This window comes from Bombina bombina, chromosome 1, assembly GCF_027579735.1.
Source record: "Bombina bombina isolate aBomBom1 chromosome 1, aBomBom1.pri, whole genome shotgun sequence".
NCBI classification, from domain to species: Eukaryota; Metazoa; Chordata; class Amphibia; order Anura; family Bombinatoridae; genus Bombina; species Bombina bombina.
This window is the reverse complement of record NC_069499.1, coordinates 568200419-568219355: the sequence shown is the minus strand read 5'-3', so window position 1 is coordinate 568219355 and position 18937 is coordinate 568200419. Positions and strand designations below refer to the sequence as shown.

General features: G+C 39.9%; 1 protein-coding gene across 3 annotated transcripts in view; it reads left to right on the top strand.

Annotated features, from left to right (window-relative positions):
- The window catches only part of KANSL1L (KAT8 regulatory NSL complex subunit 1 like), a 406715-nt gene that overhangs the window by 119384 nt on the left and 268394 nt on the right, over positions 1-18937 (top strand). For all 3 annotated transcript variants that reach the window (XM_053698780.1, XM_053698779.1, XM_053698781.1), the window contains exon 6: positions 3972-4176. In XM_053698780.1, coding sequence (XP_053554755.1) covers positions 3972-4176 — 205 coding nt within the window. The remainder of the gene's footprint in view (positions 1-3971; positions 4177-18937) is intronic.

Here is an 18937-nt window from a genome sequence, read left to right as displayed (position 1 = left end):
GATAAGGAGGTTTTGAAGACCTCTGGAGTTTAGGACTCTAAGTCAGTTAAGGATAAGGCTGTAAATAATTTAGATATCATTTTCAGAGTCTAAGGCTCCTGAAACTTTTCCTGTTCCCTTCTTGGTTTCTGATATTTTTTTCAAGGAATGGGACAAGCCTGGAGTTCCGTTTTACTCCTTCCCCTACTTTTAAGAAGTTCTTTCCTTTCCCTGAGGCTTATTTGGAGCGGTGTGGCAACTATTTATAATGTTGAAGGTACTATATCTATTTTAGCTAGAAGAACTATTCTTTTGGAGGACTGTACTTCTTTTAAGAACCCCATGGACAGAAAGCTTGAAGATTACCTTTTGGAAGGCTTTCTTACAAGGGGCAAACAAACATGATCTAGTCTTAGAGGATATCCAGGATCGTACTTAATGCTTAAAGATGGCTAACTTTCATTTTGTGATGTGGTTGTTCACATTATCCTCATTAATGCTAAGAAAACTGCTTTAGCAATCTTGTCCAGGTGGTCTCTTTGGTTAAAATCATGGTCGGCTGACATGGTTTCCAAATCACAACTTTTAACGCTAGCTTTCAAGAGAAAGAACTTGTTCGGCCCTGCCTTGGACTCTATTATATCAACTGCGAAAGGGGGCAAGGGAGCTTTTTTGCCTCAGTTCAAGAAGCCTAGGCCTAAGGGAGAATTTAGTAGCCGTTTTTGTTCCTATTGCCAGAACAAGAACCAGAAAAAATCTTCTTCTCAGAAGGCAGATTCCTCCAAGTCCATTTTGAGACCAAGAAGTCTGCTTCAAATAATAAGCCTACATGAAGGTATCGCCCCTGATTCTTCTTCAGTAAAGGGCAGATTAAGTCTATTTACAGGAGGCCTAGTGTCAATCTTTTATGGATCCTTGGGTGCTGAAGATTGTATCTCAAGGTTACCAAATAGGTTTCTGGTCTCTGCCTCCACGGGAGAGATTCCTTCTGCCTCACATTTCAAAGAGACCAGAAAAGAGAGCTGCTTTTTTAAGTGTTTAAAGGACCTGCAGGACATGGGAGTCATTGTCTTAGTTCCTCTGGCAGATCAGGGAAGGGGTTTACATTCCAAGCTGTTCATTGTCCCAAAGAAGGAGGGGACATTCAGGCCCATTCTAGACTTTAAGATTTTGAACAAAATTTTAAGAGTCCCTTTCTTCAAGATGGAGACCATCAGGTCTATTCTGCCTCTAGTTCTTCAGGGCACATACTTGCACATTCCAATCCACAAGGATCCTCATTAGTTTCTATGTTTTGCTTTTCTAGACAAACTAAATCAGTTTATAGCTCTACCTTTTTGCTACTGCTCCCAGGAATTTTACAAAGGTTCTGGGAGTTCCTCTTGCCATGATCAGGGCTCATGGGATAGCTGTGGCTCCCTACCTGGACGATTTGGTTCAGGCTCCATCTTTGCCTTTAGAAACTGCTCACTCAGAGAGACTATTCTGGCTTCTTTGCAGTCATGACTGAAAGGTCAATATGGTAAGAGTTCTCTCACTCCATGAACAGGAGTGTGCTTTCTGGGAGTCATTTTAGACTCTGTAGCTATGAAGCTATTTCTGACAGACCAACACAGTCTCAAGTTACAGTCAGCCTGTCTGAAGCTTCAGTCGCTTTCCCATCCTTCTGTCGCTCAGTGCATGGAGGTCGTGGTCCTCATGGTGGTGGCGTCGGGCGCTGTGCCATTTGCAAGGTTTCATTTATGGCCTCTCCGGCTTTGCATGCTGGGGCAATTGGAATAAAGATCACTCCAACCTGTCTCAGTGCCTTTGGATCCATCAGTCAGAGAGTCTCTTTCCTGTTGGATGTCTCCCGGCCGGTTTCTCGTATGGGGGTTCATTCATCCAAAGTGGGAAATAATTACAATGGATGTCAGTGATGGGGAGTGGTCTGGGGCCATCAGAAAATTACATCTTTAGGGCCCTCCAGTTCCTTTTATTCGATTTCAGTCAGACACTAAAACGACAGTGGCTTACATCAACCATCAAGGGCGTACCCGTGGTTCTTTAGCGATGCAGGAGGTATCCCGGCATTCTTAGTTGGACAGAGGTATATCAGTGTACCAATTCAGCCATTAACATCCTAGAAGTGGACAACTGAGAGGCAGATTTTCTTAGTTGCCAGATGTTAAATTCAGGGGAATGGTCTCTCAACCAGGATACCTTCGATCAGTTGGTAAGCTGTTTGGGCCATCCAGAAATAGACCTGATGGTGTCTTGTCTGAACCAGAAGGTTTCACGATATGGGTTGAGATCAATGGACCCTTATGCGTATCTGATAGACGCCTTAGCTGTTCCTTGGCCGTATCATCTAGTCTTCCTGTTTCCTCTAATTGTCCTGCTTCCCAAAGTGGTGACTCTAATGAAACAGGAGAATGTTTCTGCAATTCTCAAAGCTCCAGCGTGGCCTCACAGAAATTAGTATGCTTATCTAATGCGGTTGTCCAGTGCTCCTCCATGTTGCCTTCCTCAGCGTCCAGAGCTGCTTGCTCAAGGTCTCTACTATTCTTTTATCAAAATCTGTCATCTAAGATTAACTGCTTGGAGATTGAATGGTTAATTCTTTCCCAGAGGGGTTTTTCTAACTCTGTGATTGAGACTTTAAATCAGGCTTGTAAGCCTGTTACCAGAAGGATTTACCACAAGGTGTGAAAAGTATATCTTTCCGGGTTTTTTAATCGGGGTTACTCTTGGCATTTTGTGAGCATTCCCCGTATTTTGCAATTTCTTCAGGATGGCCTAAAGAAGGCTTTGTCAGACAGTTCTATTAATGGTCTGATTTCTGCCCTCTCTGTTTTGTTGCACAGGAAGCTAGCTTGTCTCCCTGATATTCACACATTTGTTGAGGCTCTGGTTAGAATAAGACCTGTTATCAAGCCTATTTCTCTGCCATGGAGTCTCAGTTTGGTTTTTACAGTTTTGCAAAATCCTCCATTTGAACCTATGCATTCTTTGGATATTAAGATGTTATCATGGAAGGTTCTGTTTTTGTTGGCTATCTCCTCAGCTAGGAGAGTTTCAGAATTATCAGCTCTTTCTTGTGATCCACCTTATTTGGTGTTTCATCATGATAAGGCTGTCTTGCGTACTTTGTCCAACTTTTTACCAAAAGTGGTTTCGGCTGAGAATAGTAATCATGAGATTATTGTCCTTTCGTTTATATCCTAGTCCAAAATGAATTTAGATCTGGTCAGGGCATTGATTTTTTTTTTGTGGCTGTTTTTGGCTTCTTAATTGAAGAGTTTGATTCACAAGGCTTACTTGGAGGTAGGACAGCAACCGCCTGCCAGAATTGTAGCTCATTCTACCCGTTTCTTTTCAACTTACTGGCATACTTTTACAAAATGTGATCATCTTTATGTTTTTGCCTTGCCGGAGGCAGCTTTTGGAAGGAAAGTCCATCTGACAGTTGTTTGTGATAAATAGGTGCCTGCCTTTACCTTTTTGTCCCACCCATTTTTTCGTGGACTCACTACCATTAGACAGAAAACGATCATTTATTCTTACCTGATTAATTTGTTTCTTAGTAGTGAGAGTCCACAAAGCAGCCCATTTTTTATGTCGGCGGCAGTTCTAGTTAGCACCTCTTTATCCTACTATTTTTCTTTCTTATTTCTTCCTTCTATACTTAGCTATATGTACTACTGGGAGGGCAGGGGAAGTAGGAGGGATACTTCTGGTGAAGGATGTGTCTGCCTCCTTCTGGTGGCCAAGTGATGTAATTCCCAAGAGTAAGGTCTTGTGAACTCGCTACCAAGAAATAAATTAATTTATCAGGAAAGTATAAATTAATGGGGGAGATTGTTCTGCCCGTGTGGCTTAGTATTTAATGTAATTTAGCTATGCTTAGTTTCTCAAGGAAGGATATTTCTCCATAATGGTATTTTGCAGATCCCCTATTTTTTGTTGTTGTTGTTGTTGTATACTCGGCAAACTGTTTTACATCATTTCAGTACCACAAGATTACAAAAGGAAAAATCACACCCTTTAAATGGATTCTGGGATCAGCAGCAGATAAAAAGAAGAAAGAAGGTCCGTATCAAATCCACATCAGTTTCCATGGCCAATACATGCACCTCGGCCCGCACAAAAGCAGTTCAGACATTCTATAAACGGAAACTGTACAGACTGTATCCAGATTGCCCTCCTGGACACTTGGTAAGTTGTTTAACTAAAAGTATGTTCAAGTTGGCAAAAGATAGCAAATATTTACTGAGCTCATAAGTGTCTTGACTGTGCTAAGTTGTTTTCTTTGTAGGCACAATGAATATGTCTGTGTAATTCTGTTAGGTGTGCCAGTATACAAATCAAGTCCTGTGCCTACACAGAGAAATGTTAAAAAAATATTTTAAAAGAATTGTTACAGCTGATTTTGGGTTTATACTGAAACTTTCAGTGATCAGGAACATTACCACTGTTCTGCATCAAGTTTGGCTAACTTAACAGCTAACACTGACATTAACAATGTGACCTCTAGATAACCAGTTGCGATTATTCTGTTTATCTCCTGCCTGTGACCTCTACCTGGGCAGGTGAGTGCATTTAAGCAAGCGGTGAATGTAAGGAATGCTAAGGTCACTGCCAGCTTTTTCACATTCACATTATGACTTCTTTGAGGATGCCCATACATCTGCAGCATAGTTTTAAATAACAAATGGCAGCTTGTCAAGTTACAAAAACACTGAAGTACTCTAGAACTTGTTGGGTCTATATATGCGCATTTCTGTTAGTGTCTGTTTATACCCAAAGTGAAACCTGTGCAAATTCCTATGCAGTAGAGCATTCTAAAGTAGGAGACACAATTGCTATTTAAAAACTAAAATGTAAAATACTCTACAGTTAAAGAACTTATGGTCTTCTCTTTAAAATCAAATTAATCTTAAGCACCAAAACCTTAGAATATTCTGTTTCCAGTTAATACACCTTTAGTTAATTAGTGAATAATAACACTTCCAAAGGGGGCTCTGTGTTTTTAACACTTCTTTTCAAAGTTAGTGAATTGTTTATTAAATAAACCATTAGTGAAAAACTTACATTTTTGAACCAATCAGTGTATTCTACTCCTTTAACCCCCCCAAAGGGAGCCGCAAAGAGCTCTTGGTGCCAACCAGGAAACTACTTGTGTGCCATCGGAGACCCTTCTTGAAAGAAGTAAAGGTGGAAATACAGATATTTGAACAGGATAAATTAGGTACCTTGGGGACTGATAAGAGTACGGACTGGCTTGCAAAACTATCACTTCAGATCAAAACGTATAAGCAAGAACTGATTTCCTTCAAGAATCGTAAAAACTTCAGACAGTGACCCAGGATTATACGTATAATAGCATCTATAGATGTATGATGACTCCTGACGAGAGGAGGACTTTTCGCCCTAGACATGACAGAAGATTCACGAAAAAAGCCATCAACACTGTCGACACAAGCTCTGGTGACAGCTCTGATCCCGATGTTCCCACTGGAGAAGATGACACCAACTTTCGAGGCATCATGACCCGCTCTAGGGGTAACAGAGGACATTGGTACACACAAGGTGGAGGCATAGCATCACTTCCACCATTGTCAGCACACCCCACTACCTCCCATTTTTTAGGCCGAGATCCAGGCCACACACGCGGGGGCACTGCTCTTCGCCCCTCCCCCCGTTCCAGAGAAGATAACAAGCATTGTGTTTTATATCATTTCTCGCCAACTAACTAAATCTGAGGAAAGTTTGTTAAATAAAGGACTATTTTGTACAAACCACCAGATTTAATAATTTTGATACTTATATTGATATCCAGAAGTTTGGTGAAAGCCTACGGCTGAAAGAATTTTTCAGAACAGAATCGGACTCCCCTAGCACATTGAAAACCAAAGGTACATTTGATCCTGGGTCCAATAACTCCACCATCAGTACAGTTACCAACTTCCTTACTCAAATACAGAATAAACCACCTAGGAGGTATAATGATAATATCACTAAAGATGAGAGAGTAGCCTTGAAAACTCTACAGGAAGATTCATCCATTGTGATCCGGCCGATAAAGGTGGAGTGGTGGTGGTCATGAATTTCTCTGACTACAAGATAGAAATCCATGAAACAGCTAACTGATGTCAACATCTACTCACCTCTGCAGGGCGACCCTACGTACCAACTCAAGAGAAGAATTGATGCCAAACTCAGTGAGTGGAAGGAAGCTGCACTAATTTCACAGCAGGAATTTAACTTCTTACAACGTGACCACCCAGTAACACCAATTCTTTACACCTTGCCTACGATCCACAAAAATGCTGAGAAACAACCAGGGAGACCTATTGTCTCTGCTAGAGGTTCGTTGTTACAGCCTCTAGCACAATTCGTGGATTTTTATCTACAGCCGCTGGTTAAACTATGAGATTGTATATTCAGGATTCTACGGATTTCATCACACAGATTACCAAACTTACTAACATCAACTCGTCCGATCTGCTGGTGACGTTAGATGTATCAAGTTTATACACAATCATCCCTCATGGTGCTGGGATAGCAGCAGTTGTGAACAGCCTGAGATATCTTGGACCACCTGAAGAGGTGCTTATAACACTGTTGACACTATGCCTTACTGAGAACTTTTTTTGGTTTGAAAGAACTTTCTATTTACAAACTTCGGGAACAGAGATGGGGTCCAATGTGGCCTCATCTCTGGCCAACCTGTTTATGGCGGAACTCTTATCCGCAACATCCCCAAAGCACAATTAGCAATGGGTTATTAGAAACAACACCAATGCGGACACCTGTCAAGAACAACTAAGAGAGATGACACAGAGATTCGTGGAAAGGGGATATAGGAGGAATCAACTCTCTGAGATGCGAAGTATGGCTATTAATCCTTCAGTGTCCATTAGGGATGAAGTAACCAATGCTGCCAAACAATTGACCTTTGTGATGACCTACACACCTGATAGCTATCTGATCACTAAACTGTGAAGGATTCCAATAATGTAAAAATCCACAGCACCAAAAGTTGTAGAAAACTTAGAAAATTATTGAGGTACAAACAAATGCAACGTTTCGGGAGCCATTCCCTTAATCATGCATGATTAAGGGAATGGCTCCCGAAATGTTGCATTTATTTGTACCTCAATAAATTTCTAAGTTTTTCTACAACTTTTGGTGCTGTGGATTTTTACATTATTGGAATACTGGAGAGGAAAGCAGTCTCCTCTGTACCACTGGTCACCAAAGAACCTTATAAGGAAAAAGGGAATCAAGGTGCTGTTTGTGTGTTTAGTGCTGTAAAGGAGGAATGGAAATTATTCAAGGCTGACCCTTCATTACCATTCAGTCGGTGGGATGCCCCCGGAATAGCATACAGGCGAGGTCGTAGTCTAAAAGACTCACTAATGAAGACTGACATCATCTCAGATCATTGTCTCAGCAAAGCTGGCTTAGAAAAAAGAAGAGATGTTTCAGGTGCACCAGTTGTGTGACCTGTAATGGTATGTTGACGGGCACACAGTTCCACCATCCAGACCGGAAAAATAAATATTATATTAAATTCTTCCTCACGTGTACCACTCATAATATTTATCTATGGAACTGCCGATGTTGGAAATTTTACACAGGCAAAACTACCGATGATGCAAGAACAAGGATGGCCAATCATCGTTCCAGCATCAGCACAGCCATCTCAAAAGGAGGGGGGTGTTATAATCATCTATATTGATTTGTATCACTAACATGTGTATAACCCCATATAGCTTTCCTGAAGTTAGCACGATTTCCAATACTTTGGTTGCACTATTGGCTATTGTGCTTTCACACCCCGCTGCGGCAACAGGACTATAGCGAAGATAGCGATGACTCATGCCCAGGCCACTGTAATTGGCTAGATTACCTAAATGGGCGGTCTGACTAAATACTGCTTGTTTTCTTTTGGATCTGATACGATCTGGCGTGTTAAACAATTGCACAACACATTTTAGAGGTTCTATAGTTTATGATCTAGGATCACCAAGGGGTGGATACACATAATCACTTTTTTATTTTTCACACTAGAGGGCTGATTACTCATTATTATCACATATTATGCACAAGAAAAAGAGAGGAGAAATTATGTATATTCATATGTCAAAGAATGGCAAGGCCGCACCAATGCAAAATTTTAAACATATTTGTATTTTTTGTGAGAACAAAAATAACAAGAACCACCGCTTATAGGACCATACGTTTGAACAATATCACATTATATACGTTCATTATAAACATAAACAAAAACAAGTTCAATTGCAGAACATAACGAGGAAGCTCTTTGTACTAGTTGCACGCTCCCCAGCATATTGAACTGAAAAGTTTTGCAGCGATTTGAGGAGCACTTAGTGTCAAAGCAGGCTCCGAAGTAAATGGGGGTAATTTGATTAGAACGAAAAGTAACCATCCACTTCCAAATACATAGGTGTAGGTAAGTTTAAATACAGTTAAGTCCCAAAGGAATTACACTTATATGCAGAGGATCATATCATGATGATCTTTGCACATGGACAGCTGTGTTTGGCTGAGTTTTGGGGGAGGGGTCCATTGGCCTTTAAAAGTTTGTTTTTGCTCACTTGTTGCTTGTTAGAGGAAGGGGCAGCATCTAGTCCTGAAACGTCACACTTATAAAGATAGATCAGTGACAAAAAAAGCTTTACTAATATATATATATATAATCTCAAAATAACGAGTATTGCATTGAGCAATGACACTTTTTTTTATTGGACTAACTATACATCTTCCTTTTTCTTAAAACATAGGATGGCTAAAAAGGACAAAGTGTTACAGAGGTCTGAATGCAGGGGGAGGAGGGGGTGTCGTAAAATCATGAGGGGGGGTTTAGGAGGCAGAGGCAGACAGTGTCAGTTAAGGATAAGACAGGGGAAATATATGGTTATACACAAAACATATACTGACAAAGCTATATATCAACATAGTATCAATATGTATAAAGATGTGAAATTAGTTATACTGGGGAATATAAGATAGTCAAAAAAGGAGAAAAGAAAGAGGGGGAAAAAAAACATAATTTATGTAAGAATTTACCTGATAAATTAATTTCTTTCATATTGGCAAGAGTCCATGAGCTAGTGACGTATGGGATAAACAATCCTACCAGGATCGGCAAAGTTTCCCAAACCTCAAAATGCCTATAAATACACCCCTCACCACACCCACAATTCAGTTTAACGAATAGCCAAGTAGTGGGGTGATAAAGAAAGGAGTAAAAAGCATCAACAAAGGATAACCATCATAAAAAGGGTGAGCCTCATGGACTCTTGCCAATATGAAAGAAATGAATTTATCAGGTAAATTCTTACATATATTATGTTTTTCTTTCATGTAATTGGCAAGAGTCCATGAGCTAGTGACGTATGGGATAGCAATACCCAAGATGTGGAACTCCACGCAAGAGTCACTAGAGAGGGAGGGATAAAAATAAAAACAGCCATTTTCCGCTGAAAATAATTAATCCAGAACCCAAAATATAAGTTTATTCTCATAATGAAAAGAAAAACTTAAAACATCAGCAGAAGAATCAAACTGAAACAGCTGCCTGAAGAACTTTTCTACCAAAAACTGCTTCTGAAGAAGCAAATACATCAAAACGGTAGAATTTAGTAAATGTATGCAAAGAAGACCAAGTTGCTGCTTTGCAAATCTGATCAACTGAAGCTTCATTCTTAAAAGCCCATGAAGTGGAGACTGATCTAGTAGAATGAGCTGTAATTCTCTGAGGCGGGGTTTGACCTGACTCCAAATAAGCTTGAAGAATCAAAAGCTTTAACTACGAAGCCAAGGAAACAGCAGAAGCCCTCTGACCTTTCCTAGAACCAGAAAATATAACAAATAGACTAGAAGTCTTCCTGAAATCTTTAGTAGCTTCAATATATTTCAAAGCTCTCAGCACATCCAAAGAATGTAAAGATTTCTCCAAAGAATTGTTAGGATTAGGACACAAGGAAGGGACAACAATTTCTCTATTAATGTTAGAATTCACAACCTTAGGTAAGAATTTAAATGAAGTCCTTAAAACCGCCTTATCCTGATGAAAAATCAGAAAAGGAAATTCACAAGAGAGCAGATAATTCAGAAACTTTTCTAGCAGAAGAGATGGCCAAAAGGAACAACACTTTCCAAGAAAGTAATTTAATGTCCAAAGAGTTAATAGGCTCAAAAGGAGGAGCCTGTAAAGTCTTCAAAACCAAATTAAGACTCAGAGGAGAGATTGATTTAATGACAGGCTTGATACGAACCAAAGCCTGTACAAAACAATGAATATCAGGAAGTTTAGCAATCTTTCTGTGAAATAAAACAGAGCAGAGATTTGTCACTTCAAGGAACTTGCAGACAAACCCTTATCTAAACCATCCTGAAGGAACTGTAAAATTCTAGGAATTCTGAAAGAATGCCAAGAGAATTTATGAGAAGAACACCATGAAATATACATTTTCCAAACTTGATAATAAATCTTTCTAGAAACAAATTTACGAGCTTGTAACATAGTATTAATCACTGAGTCAGAGAAACCTCTATGACTAAGCACTAGGCGTTCAATTTCCATACCTTCAAATTTAATTATTTGAGATCCTGATGTAAAAACGGACCTTGAGACAGCAGGTGTGGCCTTAATGGAAGTGGCCAAGGTTGGCAACTGGACATCCGAACAAGATCCGCATACCAAAACCTGTGAGGCCATGCTGGAGCCACCAGCAACACAAACGATTGTTCCATGATGATTTTGGAGATCACTCTTGGAAGAAGAACTAGAGGCGGGAAAATATAAGCAGGTTGATAACACCACAGAAATGTCAATGCATCCACTGCTTCCGTCTGACGGCTGAGATAATCCGCCTCCCAATTGTCTATACCTGGGATATGAACTGCAGAAATTAGACAGGAGCTGGATTCCGCCCAAGCAAGTATCCAAGATACTTCTTTCATAGCTTGGGGACAGTGAGTCCCACCCTGATGATTGACATATGCCACAGTTGTGATATTGTCTGTTTGAAAATAAATGAACGGTTCTCTCTTCAACAGAGGCCAAATCTGAAGAGCTCTGAAAATTGCACAGAGTTCCAAAATATTGATTGGTAATCTCGCCTCTTGAGATTTCCAAACCCCTTGTGCTGTCAGAGATCCCCAAACAGCTCCCCAACCTGAGACTCGCATCTGATCACAGTCCAGATTGACCGAACAAAAGAAGCCCCTTGAACTAAACGATGGTGATCTAACTACCAAGTCAGAGAGTCGAACATTGGGATTTAAGGATATTAATTGTGATATCTTTGTATAATCCCTGCACCATTGATTCAGCATACAAAGCTGGAGAGGTCTCATGTGAAAACGAGCAAAATGGAGGCCTAAAACTTCCATGCACATAGCTACTGAAGGGAATGACTGAGACTGAAGGTGCCGACAAGCTGCAACAAATTTCAAACGTCTCTTGTCTGTTCGAGACAGAGTTATGGACACTGAATCTATCTGGAAACCTAAAAAGGTGACCCTTGTCTGAGGAATCAAGAAACTCTTTGGTAAATTGATCCTCCAACCATGTTTTCAAAGAAACACTAGTTGATTTGTGTGAGATTCTGCAGAACGTAAAGACTGAGCTAGTACCAAGATATCGTCCAAATAAGAAAACATTGCAATACCCTGCTCTCTGGTTACAGAGAGTAGGGCACTGCGAACGTTTGAAAAGATTCTTGGAGTTGTCGCTAGGCCAAATGGAAGAGCAACAAATTGGTAATGCTGGTCTAGAAAAGAGAATCTCAGAAACTGATAATGATCTGGATGAATCGGAATATGAAGGTATGCATCCTGCAAGTCTATTCTGGACATATAGTGTCCTTGCTGAACAAAAGGCAGAATAGTCCTTATAGTCACCATTTTGAAAGTTGGTACTCTTACATAACGATTCAAAATTTTCAGATCTAGAACTGGTCTGAATGAATTTTCCTTCTTTGGGACAATGAATAGATTTGAATAAAACCCCAGACCCTGTTCCTGAAACGGAACTGGCATGATTACCCCTGAAAACTCCAGGTCTGAAACACACTTCAGGAAAGCCTGAGCTTTTACTGGATTTGCTGGTATGCGTGAGAGAAAAAATCTTCTCACAGGAGGTCTTACTCTGAACCCTATTCGGTACCCCTGAGAGACAATACTCTGAATCCATTGATTTTGGACATAATTTATCCAAACCTCCTTGAAAAATCTTAATCTGCCCCCTACCAGCTGAGCTGGAATGAGGGCCGCACCTTCATGCGGACTTAGGGGCTGGCTTTGGTTTCTTAAATGGCTTGGATTTATTCCAATTTGAGGAAGGTTTCCGATTGGAAACACATTCCTTGGAAGGATTAGGTTTTTGTTCTTTATTTAGTCGAAAGGAGCAAAAACGGTTAGAAGCTTTAGATTTACTCTTAGGACTTTTATCCTGAGGCAAAAAAACTCCCTTCCCCCCAGTAAAAGTTGAAATAATCGAATCCAACTGAGAACAAAATAACTTATTACCTTGGAAAGAAAGAGATAGCAATCTGGACTTAGAAGTCAGATCAGCATTCCAAGATTTAAGCCACAAAGCTCTTCTAGCTAAAATAGCTAAAGACATAGATCTAACATCAATTTTGATGATATTAAAAATGGCATCACAAATAAAATGATTAGCATGTTGCAGTAAGCGAACAATGCTAGACAAATCAGAATCCAATTCTTGATGCGCTAAATTTTCCAACCAAAAAGTTGATGCAGCTGCAACATCAGTCAAAGAAATTGCAGGCCTGAGAAGATGACCTGAATATAAATAGGCTTTCCTTAAATAAGATTCAAGTTTCCTATCTAAAGGATCTTTAAAAGAAGTACTATCTTCCATAGGAATAGTGGTACATTTTTTGGGATCTTTTCCCAAAACTCTATTGTAACTTCTGGTAATGGATATAATTTTTTTAAACCTTGAAGAAGGAATAAAAGAAGTACCAGGCCTATTCCATTACTTAGAAATCATATCAGAAATAGCATCAGGAACTGGAAAAACCTCTGGAGTAACCACAGGAGGTTTAAAAACAGAATTTAAACGTTTACTAGTTTTAATATCAAGAGGACTAGTCTCCTCAGTATCCAATGTAATCAACACTGCTTTTAATGTAAATATCTGAGGAAGGATCTTCTGAATCAGATAGATCCTCATCAGAGGAGGATAATTCAGTATGTTGTCGGTCATTTGAAATTTCATCAACCTTATGAGAAGTTTTAAAAGACCTTTTACGTTTATTAGAAGGCGGGATGGCAGACAAAGCCTTCTGAATAGAATCGGCAATGCATTCTTTTAAATTCACAGGTATATCTTGTACATTAGATGTTGAAGGAACAGCAACAGGCAATGTACTATTACTGATGGACACATTCTCTGCATGTAAAAGTTTTTTTTTTGTTTTTTTTGTTTTTTTTTCAAAAGCTTTATTGAACATAAAATCACTGCATACAACGCAGAATTAAAACAGTTACATATGCAACAGTGTGGTAACAATGATTCCATATACATGATACATTTTTTCGACATATATGAGTTGTGGGTATATTTATCGTTCAATGGACAAATTTAGATTGCATAGGTAAGTTATTTAAACTAGGTAAGAAAGAAATTAATTCAATTAAGTGAATGAGAAAATACAATGAACAATTCAAATGGATGTATAAATATATATTCATACGTACATTGTTCCTGCAGAGGCGTAAATTGTTGTGTCAGTGATTATCGGGCTCTTGGAATGACCTTCTGTTCAAGTTAAGGTAATAAGAGAAGGCGTCTGGTCTGTCAGCTACGGGTAGTCAGTGAATGTGAGTTTAAGAAGTGGATATTCTGGTGGTGGGTTGGAGCGTGGGGGGTGTCTGATTAAGATATTCCTCCCACAAAAAGTATATCGAGTGATAGTCGGCTATTCGTTTGTTACGGGTAAAGCGATATTTTTCTAGTTGGAGAGACTGAGTAGTTGTTTCTCTCCAGACCTGGATAAATGGAAGTGTATTGCATTTCCAGTTTATGGGAATTAGTCGTTTTGCTGAGTTTGTCATGATAGTCAGTAGAGCTAGTCGGAGTTTGCAAGTTATTTTGGTAAATTTATTAAAGATGAAAAACCAGATGTCGAGTTTGAGACTTAGAGATAGAACTTTTTCGAATTCGACTCTGATAGCTTCCCAATATTTTTGGGCTGTTGGGCACGTCCCCCAGATGTGTGTGGGGGTGCCAATGTTTTGGCAACCTCTCCAACATTCCGGCGAGTGTGTAGGGAAAATGGTGTGAAGTCGGTGGGGTGTGTAGTACCATCTATATAATAACTTAACATTCATTTCCATTACATATATGGATAAGGAAGATTTTGTCATGCAGGAGAAGATTTTTTGCCATTCCTTAGGGGTTTGTGTAATGCCAATCTCTGTTTCCCACTTTTGGGTGTACGAAGGGAGGGACGTGCTGCTCGGCTGCATAAGTAATTGGTATGTAAAAGATAGAAAGCCCCTGTGTAGGGTGTCATAGATGCAGCTGCTTTTGAAACCCGTATGGGAGCGAAAAAGTAGTAGCTTATGTGAATGTTTGACAAGGAAGTCTGTTAGTTGATGGTATTTAAGCCATTCTATATGTATGTTGTCCAGGATGGGGGCGAGTTCGGTTAAAGGTTTGATTTTCCCGTTTTGAATGACTGTAAGGCAGGGAGAGGAGTTTATAATGTGAGGTGTTTGAGTTGTGTGGGTGGGGAATGGTATTGGAGAATCTGGGTTTTCACAAAGGGGTGTTAGTGGAGAGGGTACAGTTGAGATATGGTTATATTGTTTTATGGATGTGTCCCATAATTTTAAAGTTTCTCTAGTGATTGTTGGTAGATATGTAGGTAAGTTTCTTTTGGAGGGATGTAGCCAGCACTTGCTGCCAAGATGTGAAGTATGCGATAACGAGTGTTCTAGAAGAACCCATTCTTTGTGAACTGAATGTCTGCACCAGTGTATTAATCTGGTGTAGAAGCTAGCCAGTCTATATTGGGTAAGGTTTGGGATCCCGAGGCCGCCCAACTCTTTGGGGCGATAGAGAGTGGCAGTAGCTATCCGAGGTCTTTTGTGTTGCCATATATAGGAGATAAAGGATTTTTGAAGGTTGTGTATCACAGATTTGGGGATTGGGATCGGTAGTGTTTGAAACAGGTATAGTAATTTGGGGAGAAGAATCATTTTGACTGAATTAATTCTGCCTAACCATAAGAGTGGTTTATTGTTCCAGGAGCGCAGTGTATTTTGGATTGAGTCGGCTATGGCTTTATAATTGGTGTCTAGTGTGACTTGTGTAAGGTGGGAAATATACACACCGAGGTATTTTATAGCGCGCGGTTGTATGCGAAAGTGTTCGAGTGCTTGTATTGCAGTGATTTCCTCCATCTGTAATCCAAGTGGGAGCAATTCTGATTTGGTAATATTTATTTCTTTCATGTAATTAGCAAGAGTCCATGAGCTAGTGACGTATGGGATATACATTCCTACCAGGAGGGGCAAAGTTTCCCAAACCTCAAAATGCCTATAAATACACCCCTCACCACACCCACAATTCAGTTTTACAAACTTTGCCTCCGATGGAGGTGGTGAAGTAAGTTTGTGCTAGATTCTACGTTGATATGCGCTCCGCAGCAAGTTGGAGCCCGGTTTTCCTCTCAGCGTGCAGTGAATGTCAGAGGGATGTGAGGAGTATTGCCTATTTGAATGCAGTGATCTCCTTCTAAGGGGTCTATTTCATAGGTTCTCTGTTATCGGTCGTAGAGATTCATCTCTTACCTCCCTTTTCAGATCGACGATATACTCTTATATATACCATTACCTCTGCTGATTCTCGTTTCAGTACTGGTTTGGCTATCTACTATATGTAGATGAGTGTCCTGGGGTAAGTAAGTCTTATTTTTTGTGACACTCCTAGCTATGGTTGGGCACTTTGTTTATAAAGTTCTAAATATATGTATTCAAACATTTATTTGCCTTGACTCAGAATGTTCAACTTTCCTTATTTTTCAGACAGTCAGTTTCATATTTGGGATAATGCATTTTAATTTAACATTTTTCTTACCTTAAAATTTGACTTTTTCCCTGTGGGCTGTTAGGCTCGCGGGGGCTGAAAATGCTTCATTTTATTGCGTCATTCTTGGCGCGGACTTTTTTGGCGCAAAAATTCTATTTCCGTTTCCGGCGTCATACGTGTCGCCGGAAGTTGCGTCACTTTTTGACGTTATTTTGCGCCAAAAATTTCGGCGTTCCGGATGTGGCGTCATTTTTGGCGCCAAAAAGCATTTAGGCGCCAAATAATGTGGGCGTCTTATTTGGCGCGAAAAAATATGGGCGTCACTCTTGTCTCCACATTATTTAAGTCTCATTTTTTATTGCTTCTGGTTGCTAGAAGCTTGTTCTTTGGCATTTTTTCCCATTCCTGAAACTGTCATTTAAGGAATTTGATCAATTTTGCTTTATATATATATGTTGTTTTTTCTCTTACATATTGCAAGATGTCTCACGTTGCATCTGAGTCAGAAGATACTACAGGAAAATCGCTGTCAAGTGCTGAATCTACCAAAGCTAAGTGTATCTGCTGTAAACTTTTGGTAGCTATTCCTCCAGCTGTTGTTTGTATTGATTGTCATGACAAACTTGTTAAAGCAGATAATATTTCCTTTAGTAAAGTACCATTGCCTGTTGCAGTTCCTTCAACATCTAAGGTGCAGAATGTTCCTGATAATATAAGAGATTTTGTTTCTGAATCCATTAAGAAGGCTATGTCTGTTATTTCTCCTTCTAGTAAACATAAAAAATCTTTTAAAACTTCTCTCCCTACAGATGAATTTTTAACTGAACATCATCATTCTGATTCTGATGATTCCTCTGGTTCAGAGGATTCTGTCTCAGAGGTTGATGCTGATAAATCTTCATATTTATTTAAAATGGAATTTATTCGTTCTTTGCTTAAAGAAGTCCTAATTGCTTTAGAAATAGAGGATTCTGGTCCTCTTGATACTAAATCTAAACGTTTAAATAAGGTTTTTAAAACTCCTGTAGTTATTCCAGAAGTTTTTCCTGTCCCTGATGCTATTTCTGCAGTAATTTCCAAAGAATGGGATAATTTGGGTAATTCATTTACTCCTTCTAAACGTTTTAAGCAATTATATCCTGTGCCGCCTGACAGATTAGAATTTTGGGACAAGATCCCTAAAGTTGATGGGGCTATTTCTACCCTTGCTAAACGTACTACTATTCCTACGTCAGATGGTACTTCGTTTAAGGATCCTCTAGATAGGAAAATGGAGTCCTTTCTAAGAAAAGCTTATCTGTGTTCAGGTAATCTTCTTAGACCTGCTATATCTTTGGCTGATGTTGCTGCAGCTTCAACTTTTTGGTAGGAAACACTTTTACAAAGGTTCTCGGTGCCCTGCTGTCTGTAATCAGAGAACAGGGTATTGTGGTATTTCCTTATTTGGACGATATCTTGGAACTTGCTCAGTCTTTACATTTAGCAGAATCTCATACGAATCGACTTGTGTTGTTTCTTCAAGATCATGGTTGGAGGATCAATTTACCAAAAAGTTCTTTGATTCCTCAGACAAAGGTAACCTTTCTGGGTTTCCAGATGGATTCAGTGTCCATGACTCTGTCTTTAACAGACAAGAGACGTTTAAAATTGATTACAGCTTGTCGAAACCTTCAGTCACAATCATTCCCTTCGGTAGCCTTATGCATGGAAATTCTAGGTCTTATGACTGCTGCATCGGACGCGATCCCCTTTGCTCGTTTTCACATGCGACCTCTTCAGCTCTGTATGCTGAAGCAATGGTGCAAGGATTACACGAAGATATCTCAATTAATATCTTTAAAACCGATTGTTCGACACTCTCTAACATGGTGGACAGATCACCATCGTTTAATTCAGGGGGCTTCTTTTGTGCTTCCGACCTGGACTGTAATTTCAACAGATGCAAGTCTCACAGGTTGGGGAGCTGTGTGGGGATCTCTGACGGCACAAGGAGTTTGGGAATCTCAGGAGGTGAGATTACCGATCAATATTTTGGAACTCCGTGCAATTTTCAGAGCTCTTCAGTTTTGGCCTCTTCTGAAGAGAGAATCGTTCATTTGTTTTCAGACAGACAATGTCACAACTGTGGCATACATCAATCATCAAGGAGGGACTCACAGTCCTCTGGCTATGAAAGAAGTATCTCGAATTTTGGTTTGGGCGGAATCCAGCTCCTGTTTAATCTCTGCGGTTCATATTCCAGGTGTAGACAATTGGGAAGCGGATTATCTCAGTCGCCAAACGTTGCATCTGGGCGAATGGTCTCTTCACCCAGAGGTATTTCTTCAGATTGTTCAAATGTGGGAACTTCCAGAAATAGATCTGATGGCGTCCCATCTAAACAAGAAACTTCCCAGGTATCTGTCCAGATCCCGGGATCCTCAGGCGGAGGCAGTGGATGCATTATCACTTCCTTGGAAGTATCATCCTGCCTATATCTTTCCGCCTCTAGTTCTTCTTCCAAGAGTAATCTCCAAGATTCTGAAGGAATGCTCGTTTGTTCTGCTGGTAGCTCCGGCATGGCCTCACAGGTTTTGGTATGCGGATCTTGTCCGGATGGCCTCTTGCCAACCGTGGACTCTTCCGTTAAGACCAGACCTTCTGTCACAAGGTCCTTTTTTCCATCAGGATCTGAAATCCTTAAATTTAAAGGTATGGAGATTGAACGCTTGATTCTTGGTCAAAGAGGTTTCTCTGACTCTGTGATTAATACTATGTTACAGGCTCGTAAATCTGTATCTCGAGAGATATATTATAGAGTCTGGAAGACTTATATTTCTTGGTGTCTTTCTCATCATTTTTCCTGGCATTCTTTTAGAATACCGAGAATTTTAC